The sequence below is a fragment of the Mastomys coucha genome, unplaced genomic scaffold (assembly GCF_008632895.1).
Source record: "Mastomys coucha isolate ucsf_1 unplaced genomic scaffold, UCSF_Mcou_1 pScaffold6, whole genome shotgun sequence".
NCBI classification, from domain to species: Eukaryota; Metazoa; Chordata; class Mammalia; order Rodentia; family Muridae; genus Mastomys; species Mastomys coucha.
The window spans coordinates 100327606-100345158 of record NW_022196912.1 but is presented as its reverse complement, the minus strand read 5'-3'; the positions used below and the strand labels follow the sequence as shown (position 1 = coordinate 100345158).

Below are 17553 nucleotides of genomic sequence, written 5' to 3'. Positions count from 1 at the left end.
TAAATATATATATATATATATATATATATATATATATAGTTCTATCAAAGTTTTTTAAACTTTTTATTTTATGTACATTGATGATTTGACTGCATGTATGTGTGTATGAGGGTGTTGAATCCCCTGGAACAGGAGTTATAGACAGTTGTGAGCTGCCATGTGGGGGCCAGAAACTGAACCTCTAGAAGAACAGCCAGTTTCTTAACTGTGTATTCAGTCGTAGTGTCACTGAGGGCATAGGCACAGAGCCACCAGCATCAGACTCACCAGCTGGGGATCTCAGAAGAAAAAGATGACTCCTGGGTCCTATCCAGACTGCAGAGTCTCTGTAGAAAACTCAGAAATCTTTCCGAGGGCCCCAGGTGACTAGGCGCTTATGTAGTAGGCTTTAAGAGTTGCTGGCTTGACTGAACTGATGTGGAGGACATATTGTACAAACCCTCATTCATGCGAGGTGTTTGTAATAGCAAGAGATTCAATAAACATTAAATATGAAATGCAGCATAAGAAAAAGTATTTTTTGTGAGACAAAAATCTCACTATGTACCCTTGACTGACTAGGCCTTGCTGTTAGGATCAGGCTGGCCTTGACTCACACTCACCTGCCTCTGCCTCATGAATGTTAAGGTAAAAAAGTGTTCCACCACACTGGCAAGAGATTAATATTTTTATTGAAGTTTTTTTTTTTGGAGGATTTTATACAATTTTACAATGTACTAACTACATTACTCCTGCCTCTCTCTCTCTTCCCCCTCAAACTCCTCCCACATCTCTCCTCCCCAATTCTTGATTTCTTCTTTAATTATTATTGTTACACTTACATACACCTATAAATATACTCATACATATAAATGTACACGTATAACCTACAGAGTCCAGGCTCTAGAAGAAAAGCAAGACTGCCTTGTTCCTCATTCTATGAAGACAGTATTGGGCTTGAGGGATGGCTCAGCAGTTAGGAGCACCGGGTGCTTTTCCAGAGGACCCAGGTTCAATGCCAGCACCCACGTGGTGGCTCACAACTATGTCTTACTCCTATTCTGGAAGATCCAACAGTCTTTTCTTGTATGTACGTGTGTCTAAGGCTGACTACTTGGGTTTGAACAATATGTAGGAGCTCATTCATAGAAGACACTGGTTCTTCCTTGTTCAGCAGCCATTGACTACTTGTAGCTCTTCATTTAGGGCTGGAGTCCTGTATCATTTCCCCTGTCCTCATTGGCATGTCAACTGGTGATGTCATTATTCTGGTCTTTTTCAGCAGCCATGTTATAGAGAGTTCATGAGTGTATTTTCCCTGTCATGTCTAGGGAATAGGCTATATCAACAAGCATTCTGACTTCTCATTCTTAGAAATTATAATTTTATTTATAGTTAAAAATATATATTATTACAAATATATAATTATAAATAAAAGATGTTATTTTTAAGTTGGTTCCCATATTGCCCCTTCACTTTAAAAGAAAACTAATCTTGTTTACTGTTTAGGATCCTGAGCAGAGACCCACTGCAGATGAGCTTCTGGATCTCCCCGTTCTCAGGAAGCATAGGAGGTAATCCACAGGGAAATGACTTCATCCAGAGATGGCTGAGAGTGCGCACAGAAGGGCACTGTTTCCTTCCCCAGCACGCTGCTCTCATTGCTTTTACCTCCTTAACTATTTATTCTGGGTTTGTCCTGATAGGACCCAAGAGCTCTCTGTCCCTCTACATCTGTGAAGGTTTTAATTCTACAGTTGAAGCATTAGTAGCCTTAGATTTGCATTTCACGACTTGGAGTGTGTTGTATTGTTTTGTTTTGTTTGAGACAAGAGCTTGCTCTGTAACCCGGACTGACATGAAACTTGTCATCCTCCTGCCTCAGCCTTTCTAGCACTGAAATTATAGGCATACATTAGCCTGTTTTTAGTTTTTTGAGGAACCTCCATACCATTTTCCATGACATACTATTTTATATCACCACCAACAGTGTATAAGTCCCTATCTTCTCCACAGCCTTGCTAGTAAGTGCTCCTTTTTAGCCTTTTTAGTGATTGCTCTGTAATCGGGGCAAGAAGAGCTCCGCCAGCTGTGACGTGCTTTCCCTGATGATGGTGATACTGAGCATTTCTTATATACTTGAGCAGAGTCTGTTCAGATTACGATTTTAAAATGAAGTTATGTTTATTTTCTTTTGTTTTGTTTTTTTTGTTGTTGTTGTTGTTGTTGTTGTTTTTCAAGACAGGGTTTCTCTGTGTAGCCCTGGCTGTCCTGGAACTCACTCTGTAGATCAGGCTGGCCTTGAACTCAGAAATCCGCCTGTCTCTGCCTCCCAAGTGCTGGGATTAAAGGCCTGCGCCACTACCGCCTGGCTGTTTATCTTTTTAGTTGAGTAGTTCAGGTTCTTCCTATATTCAGGGGATTGGCTCCTTATCAGATAGAGTTTGCCCATATTCTCTCCTGCTTCGCAGCTGCTGCTTCGTGGTGTTCCCCAGCCTGCACAGAGCTTTGTACTGTGATGTCTCCATGTGCCTAGTCTTTGTTCTGACATGCCTAGTTCATGTCCTGAAGCTTTTCTCCTATATTTTCTTCTAATTGTTTTATAGTTTGGGGTATGTTGAAAGTTTTGTTCCATCACTAATTTTTCTGGTTTCTAGTTGCTTTGTTTATTATTTTCTTAAGATTAATTTTTAAATTTTATTTTATATGTATGTTTTGCTTGAATGTATGTGTACACCACATACATACCCCGTGAGCAGAAGAGGGCAACAACTGCCCTTTGACTGGAGTTACCAATGCTTGTGAGATGCCCTATGGACACAGAAACCAAAATCCTGGCTCCTGGAAGAGTAGTCAGTACTCTTAACCACTGAGCCATCTCTCCAGCCCCTTTTGTTTTATTACATTTCTAGACTATCTTTTATATATTCTTGGATAATTTCATACATGCATGCAATATATCTGATCATATTCACCCGACACTCCTCCCATTGACATCCCCATAAGCCCTGAGCACTTACCCTCCCACCGTCCTGTTGGCTCACCTTTTTATAACCCACTGAATCTTAATTGATACTGCCCATGGGATATTAACTGATCCTGCTGACTTGCTCTTGTACAGGAAGCTGTAACCCCGGGGAGTTTATGAGAGAGAGCAGCAGCCACACTGTCCAGAGGACAGACTCTCCCCACTCTTCTCCCACCATCCAGCTCTTACATTCTCTCCAGCCCTCTTCCCCAGTGTGCCCTGAGATTTGTTGGTTTATAACCAGTGTTTTAATAGCTAGAATTATGTGTTATGCCCAGATACAGCCTGAGTGCTTCTATTTTTGTTCTATGAATATTCAGGCACTATTCTCATTTGGGACTCATTAAGCATATTTAATTTTTTATCTAGCTTATTTCTTAACAATATAATCATGGCTTTAATCTCTAACTGAAAAATTTCAATTAATTTTTAATTGAATTTTCCCTTTTGCATTTTATACTTTGATTGTAAAATATAAGATACCATACTCTAGACAGAAAAGAATAATAGAATGAAAAGCACAAATAGAGAAAGTAGTGTATAATATTCTGGAAACACAAAATTTTATTTGGCTACATTAGTGGTTCTAGACCTGGCCAAGCTGTCTTAAGAGCTTTCAAAAATTATTGATGCCTGTAAGATACTGTAGTCATTCATAGATTTATTCAGAATGATGAACCTGAATAAAATATGGGTTATAAAGAAAAGAAAAAAGGATCAGGATGCTTGAATGCCAGGCTTAATTCAAAAGAGAGTGCACAGGCTGGCGAGATAAGCACTCACTGCTTTTGCAGGATCTAAGTTCAGTTCCAGCACTCACTCCAGGCCACTCACAGCCACCTAGCTCTGGGAATCTGACTCCTCTAGCCTCTGCATGCACCTGTACACACACACACAATATATATATATATATATATATATGAAAAAGAGTACACAAGGACTATTTGTTTGTAGAGGACAGTTTATGTGATGAGAGGGCTGCCCATAAAATTTACACAGTAGAACTTGTATCAGACCTCAGGTTGGTGTAGGACTTAAGGACTGATTGGGACGCTTATAAGCAAGGCTGGCTGCAAGATACTACTGTGTTTAAGAGTCAGATGGGAAGCAAAGCTGTGCAGAACTAAGGTAGTAAGATTGGGCAGGAAGAGTAGCAGAATAAGCACAGTGATTGAGTATAATGGTGTATAACTATAATCCCTTCAAAAACAGGGAAATCAGAAAGAAAAGCTTGGCAGAAAGAGCAAGCCCAGGATTGGAGATGCTGAGTTTGTTAGTCAGTGGGCAGATCAGATGGAGATGTCTGTCGTGTGCATCAGAGACTCTCAAGGCTCCCTGTTCCAGTCCAGACCTTTTCTCACACATACAAAGCAAAGACCTGCCACCCTTTGTGTTTAACAAGTCATACAATGTCAGGCTTGTGTAACTCAGTTTTTTTAGTTTCTTTCCTAAATAATTGTCATGTTGTAGGATGCATGCATATGTTTATAAGATTTAATTCATGAAGTGTATTATTAAAAGGGGCATGGTTGCGATGTACCTGGTATTTTACTCATGTAAGTTTATTTTTCTTTTGGTAGAGAGATGGAAGAAAAAGTCACTCTGCTTAATGCACCTACCAAGAGACCGAGGTACTGCTCCAGAGGCTGTGGCAATATGATGTGTCTTCCGTCTCTAGTCTGGGAAGCTTACTTGAGTCTGTGCTTGTGCATTGTTTGACCTTACAGTCTGCCGTGTCAGTTTAGGAGCCAACATCAGCTTAAATATCACATAGTCATTTCTTTCTTTCTTATTTTTAAGATTTTTTTGTGCATTGTGTACATGCAAGTACCTTCAAAGACCAGAGCGGGGATTGGATCCTCTAGAGCTGGATTTGCAGGCACTTGTGAGCCACCTGGTAGGGTTGCTGGGCAGTGTCCACTGAAAGAGCAGTACACACTCTTAACTGCTGAGCCATCTCTTCAGCCCCTACTGAGTATTTTTGTTGCTTTGTTATGGTTTTTAAAAATGTGTATGGCTGTCTCACCTGCATGTATGTCTGTATATGTGGGTCTGGTCTCTACAGAGGCCAGAAGAATTGTCTGGAACTGGAGTGTGAGCTGCCACTGGGTGCTGAGACTCAAACCTGGGTCCTTTAGAAAAGAAGCCAGTTCTCTCAGTCTCTAAGCTGTCTTTCTAGCCCCAGATTGTCTTTTCTGAAGAGAAGAGGAAAGCCATCATTTCCTCTAACAATAAAGTGGATGTTATTACCATGATTGTTGAAAAGTGGAGCTGTTGGGGACTGGCTAGAATCTGGTTTGGCTGAGTTATGATGAACTATGTCTAGTGGGCTTGGGAAAGCCTGTTTTAAGAGAGGACTGAAAGAACATACTTTCTCATGCCCACACCCACAGTTTTTCTGAGAGAATGGACTTTTTAAAAACAAAACAAAACAAACAAACAAACAAAAAAAAAGACCAAAAAACCAAAGGGATTTACCTAGCCCATACTGCTTTTGTTATGTGGCCTCAGGGATCAAGCTCAAGGCAAGCACTGAGCTACATTCCCAGTCTTCTTTGAACCATCTTTATCTTAAATGTACCTTTGTTTGGGGATGCTGGCAGGTCAAGCACTGTGACTGAAGCACCCATTGCTGTGGTAACATCACGAACCAGTGAAGTCTATGTTTGGGGTGGTGGAAAATCCACACCTCAGAAATTGGACGTCATCAAGAGTGGCTGTAGTGCTCGACAGGTGTGTGCAGGGAATACCCACTTCGCTGTGGTCACCGTGGAGAAGGAACTATACACCTGGGTGGTAAGTAGAGTGGGCTGCAAGCCCCGTTCTGGGCCCCACTGTATAGGCATTATGTTAGCTGTCCTTGTGCTGCAGGAATGAGGTGATAGAACATGATCTTGTGAAAGCAGATGTGGGCTGTGTAGGTCACTCATGCAGCTCCATTGCTAGACATAGTAGTCACCTGTGAATGGTTTTGGGTGAAAGAATGAGAAAGGGAAAGAAAATGTGAGAGCCTTGGGTCCAGATTCAGAAGACTGGGCTAGCTGTCGTGGACAAGTAGATGATTTCAAATATGCCAGGTACTTGCGTTCTGTTTCCATGAGATGCGAGCAGCTGGTGTCAGTGTAGTGTTGTAAACAAGTGAAACATGCCATGTCAGGGAACTCCAAGCCCCTCATCTATGAATAAAATGCTGACTTTACTGTGGTTGCCCTCTGCAGTGCTGCGGTTATGGTTGTACACCACCAACATGTTTTCTGCCTTTTCCAGATCTGCAACTCTCCTCACTCACCTACAGTACAGCTTCCCTCCTTACCACTCAGTTAGCATGGGGGTTGAACAAGTGACTATAAACCACTCAGTTAGCATGGGTGTTGAACAAATGACTATAAACTGATAAGATAAGCAAAACACCTCTTGCCTCACAGCAACACCTAGCATTATTAATTGACTGCTCCCTCTAAGTTCTCTTGTCCCTTGGCTTCCTGTTTGATTGCTGTGCCTCTGTAGGTGCATATCAGGCTACCAGCCTCACTCTACTGTCTGAAGGAGCGCTTCTATTTCAGTGGCTTCACCTTTTTTCATAGGTGCAAGTATTTATCTTATCCCCTGCTTTATGTCCATTGTATGAGAGTAGACAATGAGTAATTGTGAAATGTTTAAAAAAAAAAAAAAGAGTGATTTGGCCTCAGTAACAACGATGACCTACGGTTGTTTCCTAAGACCTTATTCCCTAAAGAATTAGCCTGAGGGAAGCTACCAGAAATGGAATGAAAATAATGCCTTACAAGTGTTTATTAAAGGGCTTATATTTGAGTGAGTGCACGGCAAGAATTGCTCTCGCTAAGAAACTGTTACACAGCTATGAGGACTGTTAGTGCTATCGAGCACTTCTGCCAGGAGCCATGGAGGAGAAGCTAAAAGCTAGCAGGTGACCTTCCTGAGATGGTTCCACCATAGACTGTCAAAGTTAATGACCGATTTGCCTCTCTAGGCAAGGCTGAGAAGATCTCATTTTACGAAAGATTCCTGCTATTAATATGCTTTTCCTGATGTTATTAAATATATATAACAATGACTAGGTAGCCCACCCTTTTGAGCAGATCTCTGTAGAACAACGGAGATGTACTATCTTATAGTGATGCTATAAAGACAAATAGACAATTTTAAAATTTTTAATGATGATCCTATAAGAATTCCTAAAATTGGGCTGGAGAGATTGCTCAGCAGTTAAGAGCACTGACAGCTCTTCCAGAAGTCCTGAGTTCAATTCCCAGCTATCACATGGTGGCTCACAACCATTTGTAATGCATCCGATGCCCTCTTCTGGTGTGTGTGAAGAAAACGACAATGTACTCATATACATAAAATAAATAAATCTTTAAAAAAAAAAAAGAGTTCCTAAAATTATATCACTAGTTATTAAGCTCTTTTATAATAGGAATGCCATTAAGTCCTTTTTGATACCAAAAGTACATTGAGAAACTCTGCCAGTCTTCAAGTGTCAATCAAGTGTTAAGTGTTAATTGTTAAAGCACATTCCAAGAGGTTAAAATAATTAACCAAAGGTCATACAAAGGGCAACTAAGGATTTACTATAAGTACAAGGACAGAAGATAAAACACTGACTGGGTTTATCTATACAAAACTTCACTAATAACTTAGTCACAAAAATTATGGTTTTTCACTTTCAATGAACCTGTCGAGCTAATGACAGGTAATAAATGTTTAGCCAGATAATTGCTCTTAATGGATATACATGTAAACATTCTCTGTTGTAAACTTCTTATTCAATTTATGATTTAAATTTATTTTTGAACTTCTAGTGAATTTTTGTAAAAAGGGATGCTTGGATAAACCATGTGATCTATTCTTTTAGAAAGGTACAAAAGACTAAGAAACATTATATTGGAAAGCATAGCATTGGGAGCAAGGGCAGAGAAGAGAGCAAGACTAGAAGGAGAATGCAGAGTGGAATAACTTAGAAATTATAAGGCAACTTAAAAACAGAACAATGTGCAGAATGCAAAGGGAAAGAGGAAAAAAGAAGAAGCTGCAGAAAGAGCAAAAGGAGCAGGCAGGCTTCTCCTTACCATGGGACAAAACAGGTCTTTCTTAATAGCAAGGCAGGCTTAGTCTTACTAAAGAAGACAAGCTTTCTTCTTTTTTTTTTTTTTTTTTTTTTTTTTTTTTTTTTTTTTGTTTTTTTTTTTTTGTTTTTTTGGGTTTTTTTGTTTTTTTGTTTTTTGTCAGACAGGGTTTCTAAACTCGCCTGCCTCTGCCTCCCAAGTGCTGGGACTAAAGGCGTGCGCCACCACCACCCAACAAGCTTTCTTCTTACAGACTTAAAGGGTAGAAGCTTTTTCTTTCTCTATGCAATAAAGATTGGAGCTCATTTTTCATCCAGAATGAGTTAGTTCTTTCTGCACTGGCACTTGGTCTTTTGCTCCATATGCATATGTAAGTATGGATGTGTGTGTGTAAGTGTATAATTATGAGATAAGTAGCTGGACCCAACTGGTTTGAATGGAGATGTATGAATGTGTAAGCATGAATTTGTATATAAATTTATGTGAGTTTATCCATATTTGCTCGTGTAAAAGTTTTTCCTTCTGTAAGCAAGACTCTTCTCCTGATTCATTAGAAGTTTATTGCTCCAGCCCTCCCCCCAGCCTGACAAGCGAGGCATCTGGACAAGAGGGGAAAGGCTCTAGCAATTAATCCTTTACTTAATCCCTGCTGTTTTATGATGAGATGATAAACGCCAGAGATGCAGTTTCTGGCCTCAGAGGAACTCAGACAGGCAGGTCAGCTACTGTAGCAAAGTGACTTAGACTTCAGATAGGTAAACTGTTATTATTAAACAGCAGCCTTAGCTATCTCACCCCCACCAACACTTTCCCTTCAAGAGAGAACCAAGAAAGCAGAACAGCCGGGGCATGTCCCCCACCCCCAGCCTCCTTGATGGAACCAAATTCTCTCTTTTATTTACCCCCTTTGTTTTCTTTTTGATATAGCTATATTTCTTATAGCAGATGTGTGTTTTAAGGAAGCTGACCAAAATTTATAAAACTTATAGTATATGTGGTTTTTAAGAGATTATGTATACTCATTTAGAAAATGTTCTGTTTAGTTTTTGTCAACTTGACACAGGACAAAGGGAACCTCTCAGTTGAGGAATCGCTTCCATCAGATTGGCACATTGTGGGGCGTTTTCTTGGGTGATGATTGATGGGGCACAGCTCACTGTGGCTGGTGCCACCCCTAGGCGGGTCATCTTGGGTGCTATAAGAAAGCAAGCTGAGCAAGCCCGGAGAAGCAACCAGTAAGCAGTGGTGGCTTCTGCTGCAGTTCCTGACTTGAACTCCTGCCCTGGTGTTCCCTGCTGATAGACTGTAAACTATAAGCTCTTTCTTCTCCAAGGTGTTTTTAGTCATGATATTTATTACAGCAATAGAAACCAAATTAGAACAGAAAGCAACCAAATTATACTTTAATGAACTGTTCATCATCACCCATAGTTTACCTCACAGACTATAAGACAAAATTTGGAATTTGACCTGATGCCTGATGTATATGAATCTGGATGTGCTTTAAAATCTTCTTTATATGTAGGTGGGGGTTTATATTAATCATTAAAATGCTTTATCCTAGTGAGGCATAGTGGTATTCCAGCCCTCAAAAGGCAGAGACAGGCAGATTGCCCAGCCTTTCTATACAGAGAGTTAGTTTCAGGACAGCTAGCAGTATATAGTGAGACCTTGTCTCAGAAATTTAATCCCTTTACCCACTTTTGTCTTTAAATTTCCAGCTATTTTTTTCTTACTGGGTTTCTTTAGAACTAGAATATTAAAGATCAGCTTTTAGCATGAAAAGTTAAGCTTCACAAGATCTCTTTTTAACAGAGCATGCAAGGGGGTACTAAGCTTCGCGGCCAGCTGGGGCATGGGGACAGGGCTTCCTACCGACAGCCGAAGCACGTGGAGAAACTGCAAGGGAAAGCCGTCCACCAAGTGTCCTGTGGAGATGACTTCACTGTGTGTGTGACAGGTAAGCCACTAACAAAATGCATCTCAAGTACATTTAATATGGGACACAATGCAGTGTCAGTTGATACTTTATAGCAAACAACTACCTCCCCCCCAAAAAAAAAACAAAAACCAAAGACATTAAGAAAATATACTCATTAATAAGAACATTCCCAGGCTGGGGAGAATAGCTCACTGATAGAGCACTGGAGCAAGTAAGGCTTTAAGTTCAATTCCCAGAACTAAGACAAACAAAAGAAACTTCCCAGTTTCCTACTGTGCGGGAAAGACTGATGAGCAAGGAGAACAGAGGAGTTGAGATAGGAGGGATTACCATATGATGACAGAGGAGTTGAGATGGGAGAGATTACCACGGGTCCTACTGTGGGAAGAAATAATCTCATCACCTCTTTAGGCCTTGTAGGTCACAAACGCTGATCAAATAGTTTTGATTTTTATCATTACTTACTTTATAATTCCTTGGAATTATTTTTTTAATTTTATGGGTGTGTGTGTATCTGAGTGTGGGTTTGTGCATGTGAGGCCAGGAGAGGTGCTCAGACTTCCCTGAAACTGGGTTTACAGTTATGAGCTGCCTGGCGTGGGTGCTGGATATCAAGCTAGGGTGCTTTGGAATAGCGATACACATTCTTAGCTGCCAAAGTGGCTCTCCAGTCTACAAGACATGGAAGGCTCCAGGAAAGTCTGAAGATCATTTAGCTAGTAATCTTACAACTATTTAGACTGTTGAGTATGATACTACTACATGTGGCTCCTTAGTAATTCCCTTCTGTGATGGTTTTCTTTCCTTTTGCAGATGAGGGTCAGCTCTATGCCTTTGGATCAGATTATTATGGCTGCATGGGCGTGGACAAGGTCTCTGGCCCTGAAGTGCTAGAACCCATGCAGCTGAACTTCTTCCTCAGCAATCCAGTGGAGCAGGCCTCCTGTGGGGATAATCATGTGGTCGTTCTGACACGGAACAAGGCAGTCTACTCTTGGGGCTGTGGTGAATATGGTAGGTGCAGCCTGTCCCCTCCACTCCCCAGGCACTCACCATGGTGACAGCCTTTGAGCACTAAATGCACCAGTAGCCCCTGTCCAGGAATGCAAAGTCAGAAGGAGGTAGAGGACATCCTTGTGGGAGGACGTCCCTGGTGTGATGACTGCCATTCTTGTGTGTGTTTCAGGACGGCTGGGTTTGGATTCAGAAGAGGATCACTATACACCACAGAGGGTAACTGAGGAGCGGCCTCTTCCTACAGCCTGTCTAAAGCAGACTCCACAGAGACATCCTCTCTCTCTTCTGCTTGTAGCACAGTGTTTATTTCTGAACTCTTTCCTGTCTAGGAGACTGACAATCTAGGATTCCTGATTTAGCACAGTGTGGTCCTGTCATCTCACTAAATCACAGAAAATTGAGAAAATGGATACAGCTATTATGGACACTGGAGTCACATCTTACTGAGAGATGGAAGTTAAAATCAGCACATAAAACAGAAAGTGTCACAGGCAGCTAAGTCTCCCTTAGAAAGGATGGTGGGAAATGATATATGTTATGCCAGCCTTCCATTATTACTACAGTTGAACTCCATGTGAAATTGTTTTTGCTTAGCAGTTGTACAGTAGGAGACATCTTATCTGATTACTGTCAGGACTGCCAGAGCTGGCATTGTAAGAGGCTCCCAGGACCTGAGTCAGCTGAGGGACAAGCACAGCCACACCTCTCTCAGAGCCCAGGCTTACCTGATCCTGGAAGGTTAACTACCACTAATTACAGCACTATACCACTGATGGTTGCCAAATTTTATTTCTATTCTAAGATTAAGTGGCGCATGTAAAGATTGTCTTTAGATTCAACCATTCTACATGTGAAAAGAAACTAAGGCTCAAGGTTTTATTCATATCCATGGCTCACCTGACATCCTTCATTCTGCAACCCTGCCTGTAAGCTATAGAAGGATATGGAAATCCTAGCTGCTACCTCTGTACACTTTCTAAAAGATTGAGATCTCCAGACTGCTGTCTTCTAAGGCTGTCAAGGAGCCCTTCATCTCAGAAGATAAAGCCAGCTAGAGATCAGAGCTGCCCCCTTCCCAGCTTGTCTGCATAGTCTTTCCTCTACAGAAGCCTTCTCCAAAGAAGTAGGAGCCATTCCTAAAACATACTAACAGGAGCATCTGCTCATTCAACTGCAGCCCTATGTCTTATAAAACTTGAGCTCTGTGTTAGGAAGAGGGATCTCCAAGCTGCTGGGCAACATGGTGAAGGAACTTGAGGGTTATTTTCTAATATGAATTATGTACCTGGGATTTCTTCCAAAAACTTTTTTCCTTGCAGGTGGATGTTCCAAAGGCCTTAATCATTGTTGCAGTTCAATGTGGCTGTGATGGGACCTTTCTACTAACTCAGTCAGGCAAAGTGCTGGCCTGTGGACTCAATGAGTTCAACAAACTGGGGCTGAATCAGTGCATGTCTGGAATCATCAACCATGAAGTGAGTGGCCCTTGAGATTTTAAGGATATTGCCAGAATGCTGGGTTGTGATTTCTTTGGTATTATAAGTTAGTGCCATGGAATTTAACTTAAGAATAAAGTGATCTCACAGACATTATGTTCAGTAAAAACAGCCAGCCACAAAAGAGTTCACAGCGTGTGATTGTGTTGTGTGACATTCAGGGACAGGCTAAATGAACCTGACGGCAGTAGTCAGAAGCGCAGATCTTTGTGGGGGTTTATTATTATATTTCTTTTTCTTTGTTGGGGACCTGAATCTTAATCAAAAATTAGGTGACTCACCTAAGGAGTGGCCTCTGTCTTGCTAAGGGGGTGGTTTATAAATGTGTACAGAGGCTGTGTGATGATGTAGACCCTTAATTTTAGCACTCAGGAAGCTGAGGCAGGAGAATCTTTAGTTTGAGGTCAACCTGCTATATATGTAGCAATACCCCTTTAAAAAACAAAAGCAAAAATCCCACAAATGTATGTGTGCAGATGTGGGTCAAGCTGTGTAGTAGGTTTTACAGTTACAGCTCAACACAGTTGACTGCAAAAGATAAAGAGAAAAATCAAGTAAATTTATAGTTTTGTAACTATGAAAAGATGAATTAATTTGTTTTTTTAATGATTTATTTATGTATCTGGGTATTTTGTCTGTATGTATATTTGTACACTAAAAGAAGTGTACAAATCCATGAAGAAGATCCATGCTGGATCCCATGGGACTATAGTTACAGACAATAGTAAGTTGCCATATGGGTGCTGGGAATTGAAATCAGGTCCTTTGGAAAAACAGTCAGTGCTCTTAACCACTGAGCCATCTCTCCAGCCCCGTGATGAGTTAATTTGGATGTAGCGTCCATTCTCAGGAAAGCATAGACTCGGGAAAGGCTGCAGAGTGGGCAGTTTGAAAGGCATCTTCAAAATTACTTCTGTGGTTTGTTAAGATGCAGGTTTGCGGTGAACTTTACGTGGGGCTTTTATACCAGTTCAGAGGAATATGTATAGTAAAGGGGAAATTAGATTACAGAAACTGATTTCTTTGTAAACTGGAGAGATTTTTACCTTGCCCTTGTTAGATAGGCAGAGTATGTAAGCATCACAAATGTAGATTTTATAATCATGAATCACTGCTTCTTGCAACAAATTCTCTGATTCTGTGTTGAGCTTGTTTCTTATGTCCTGTTGAAGATAGGAAGCTATGTGGCATGCTCTCTTAGCAGAATCTCTTTGAAAACGTTCTTCCATCCTTGGCCTGTCCTGCCACCACCGTTTGCTTCATGAGTCTGTTGCTCTGTTTAACTTGTCTCAGGCATACCACGAAGTTCCCTACACGACCTCCTTCACCTTGGCCAAACAGTTGTCCTTTTACAAAGTCCGTACCATTGCCCCAGGCAAGACTCACACGGCTGCTATTGATGGTAAGTTGGCTCAGCTGGGCTGCATGCCTTCAGCACTCAGGTGCTTTGTGCTGTAAAGTATTAGCTTTCTTGATAGATCAGCCTTTTGACTTTTCCCTGGTACTCAATATTAACTCATTAACAAATCAGGCATTAAAGCATGCATTTTTTAAAAATGATCTTTATAAACACAAGATAAATGTGCACTTTTATAAGTACACCACACTTTGGACTGGAAAGATGGCTCAGTGGTTAATAGTCTTTGCTGGTCTTCCAGAGGACCCAGGTACCTTTGCCAGCATCTACTTTTGGCTATTCATAACTGACTGTAACTCCAGCTTCAGGCGATTTGATGCCCTCTTCTGACCTCTGAGGGCACTCAATCTGTGGCATACACACAAAGAGACATATACACATAAAGTCAATTAATAAATTATCTTTGTGGTTTTTTTTTTTGAGCCAGGTCTTCTCTGTGTCTCAAATATTTGACTGAACGTTTGTAGAGCAGGCTGGCCTAGAACTCACAGAGATCTGCCTGCCTCTACCTCCTGAATGCTGGGATTAAAGGTGTGTACCACTATGCCCAGCCATAAACACTCTAAAAAAAATAAAACCATCATATTTCTAACATCTGGGTTCTATGGTCTCTAATTGGCACCTACTATAAGTATTCTAAATTGTGGTTCTGATTTATCACATGGCCTAGATATCCTCACCTCAAGGCCACATGGGTAACTTCATATTTATACATTCTAGTGCATGGAGTGTGCTTTGCTATACCTTCTGTGTCTCATAACCCATAAGAGTGATTGCTCTTTATTTTTGCTTTTCTCTCAGAACGAGGCCGGTTGCTGACTTTTGGCTGTAATAAGTGTGGACAGCTGGGTGTTGGGAATTATAAGAAGCGCCTGGGAATCAACCTGCTGGGGGGACCCCTTGGTGGGAAGCAAGTGATCAGGGTCTCCTGTGGCGATGAGTTCACCATTGCTGCCACCCATGGTGAGTGCTTATGTTTCTCAAGCTTTCCAAACAGGTGTTGGATTGGGAAAGGAAGTTTTTGTATAACTGGCATACGTTTTTATGTCCAATATAGTAAATTTTTTAAAGGCCAGATTTCTAAGTTCACCTAATTTTACTGTCATTTAACATTTTTGGTAAAATATTTCTGCAACCATTTCTGCACTTCTGCCTGTCTTGTTCAGCACCAGTGTTGATCCACATTACGATCAGCACTGGCTGGGTGTGGGAAAAAGCAGGTGAGAGAAATGTCCAACCTCTTCCCTGAACTCAGTCCTGTTCCCCACCAGGAGTTTGCTCCTTTCAGTTCCCCACCGTAACTTGCAGCCGTACCACTATCTCTGACCTTGAGACAGTCACAGCCCCTCAGCCTGGATGACAAAGGCTAGAGTGGCAATGTAGCCCATGTACTCTAGATGAGTGCTGAGTCTTCTCTGCTGTCCAAATGATCATCCATCACATGCCCTTTCATGAGAGAGGTGTGGGGGGAGGGAGAGGGAGCCTAAATTGATTAAGAATCAGATTTCTACTGTTGTCTCTGCCCAGACTTTGCAGACTTCTTACCTTGGCCAGCTCCATCCTGCACCCCACCCCATCCTCCCTCAGCAAGTCCCGTTGACTCTCTTCAGCATACACCCAGTGTGCTGTCAGGACTTGAACTGCTTTCTGCTTCCACCTTTGCTTTTTTTTTTTTTGGTTTTTCGAGACAGGGTTTCTCTGTGTAGCCCTGGCTGTCCTGGAACTTACTCTGTAGACCAGGCTGGCCTCAAACTCAGAAATCCACCTGCCTCTGCCTCCCAAGTGCTGGGATTAAAGACGTGCGCCACCACTGCCCGGCTAATTAGCTTTTCCCTTACTTAGTAGGACTTCTTTCTAATTCCAGGGTGTAACAGTGGGATACCCAAAGAATTAGGAAAATAGTGTCCCATTAATCTGCTCTTGAATTCTTTTCTAGATAATCATATCTTTGCCTGGGGGAATGGTGGTAATGGCCGCCTGGCAATGACTCCCACAGAGAGACCACATGGCTCTGATATCTGTACCTCATGGCCTCGGCCTATTTTTGGATCTCTGCATCACGTACCAGACCTTTCTTGCCGTGGCTGGCACACCATTCTTATTGTTGGTAAGGGCTTCATCTCTGTGGAGTTGGGGTGGCTTAGACCAGATGGACTCACACCTAAGGTACTAATAGTGACATTGTTGGACGTACCCTGAAGCAGAGGCTGCTTCCTCAAGTCTTGTGCTGGATAAAGATGTCATGCAGAGTGGCAGGGACAGAACATTGTCATTTCCCAAGTTTGTCATCCAGCGTTTCTTCTCTGTTGGACTGTTTTGTGTCAGGAGCTTTTAACTCAGTCTAGCCTCAAACTCAGTACTTAGTAGCCAAGAACAGCCTTGAGTTCCTAGTGCCTCCACCTCCTGAGCGCAGGGATCGCAGGCCTGTTCCACCAGCAGTTTGGACCTGTTTTAAATGGAACAATTTTGAACTCTCCCCAACACACATCTGCATCATAGAATATATTACTTCCACTTACTAATGTGTTGTCTGCATTTGTGTTTTCTTGAGAAACATTTAGTAATTCTTTTAAAAGAAAAATTCCAAATGCTTTTTGCATACAGAGTACTTTGAAATGCGTGATAAAAGTGTGGCTTTAATAGATCTTAGTCCTGCACTACCCTTGACTAGTTTAATCAGCAACTCTGGGGTAGAGTGTAGGTATTGTTACTTTGTAAAGCTTCCATGGTGCTTCTAGTGAACACGAAGATAGAAAATTCCCAGTACAGGCACTGAGTACAGTAGGTCAAAAAGTGTTTCACTTATGAGACTTACTTCTAAATAGTAAGTTCCGGGTTACTGAGAGTCAGGTATGGCAATGACAGTTTCTTCGTTGTCCCATCTCCCTTTACTCTTCCTCCCAGTGTCTGTACAAAGTGCTTACCTACTGCTTATTTTCCCTCAGAAAAAGTGTTGAATTCCAAGACCATCCGTTCTAATAGCAGTGGTCTGTCCATCGGAACTGGTAAGCAGGGGAGCCCCAGACACCAGTGTGGGTAAGAGGGAAGGTGCTGTTCTGGTGAGTGCTGAAGCTTGGCATTGTTATCAGGATGCCTGCATCACATGTGGAAGCAGTTAAGAGACTTGCTCCACACTGGAATGGGACATTTGTATTTCCTACCATCCCATGAGCCTTTACTTCTGTGGTATTCCAGGCAGTCTAGTCTTTCTATAGCACTTGGGAGGCAGAAGCAAGTAGATTTCTGTGAATTTGAAGTCAGATGGTGTATGTAGTAAGTTCCAGGCCAGCCAGAGCTACATAGTAAGACCCTGTCTCCAAAAACCAAACAAAATTTACCTTGAAAATAGGCCCTCTGAAGGAAAAATCAGTTACTAGCTTTCAACTTAGGAAATCAGCCTGAACCCTCTGATAGCTTTCCAACTGTAATTTTCTTCATGGTTCTCTGTTACTTGGGTTGCCAGGAAACTAAAACTGTCCCTGCTTTCCACCTGTGAGAAGCCATGGATGTGTCACTATTTCAGAATCCATCTTCTTATTTCAGGGAAGCTTAAGAGGTGCTTTGCTCTCCTGAACAACCTTTTTTTT

The 17553-nt window shown here is 41.7% G+C and overlaps 1 protein-coding gene across 1 annotated transcript in view; it reads left to right on the top strand.

Moving 5' to 3' along the window:
* The window catches only part of Nek9 (NIMA related kinase 9), a 39516-nt gene that overhangs the window by 13375 nt on the left and 8588 nt on the right, over window positions 1-17553 (top strand). The window contains exons 8-18 of the mRNA XM_031355408.1: window positions 1489-1553; window positions 4588-4638; window positions 5611-5803; window positions 9910-10054; window positions 10850-11050; window positions 11223-11269; window positions 12373-12528; window positions 13843-13951; window positions 14768-14929; window positions 15903-16073; window positions 16912-16971. Coding sequence (XP_031211268.1) covers window positions 1489-1553; window positions 4588-4638; window positions 5611-5803; window positions 9910-10054; window positions 10850-11050; window positions 11223-11269; window positions 12373-12528; window positions 13843-13951; window positions 14768-14929; window positions 15903-16073; window positions 16912-16971 — 1360 coding nt within the window. The remainder of the gene's footprint in view (window positions 1-1488; window positions 1554-4587; window positions 4639-5610; window positions 5804-9909; window positions 10055-10849; window positions 11051-11222; window positions 11270-12372; window positions 12529-13842; window positions 13952-14767; window positions 14930-15902; window positions 16074-16911; window positions 16972-17553) is intronic.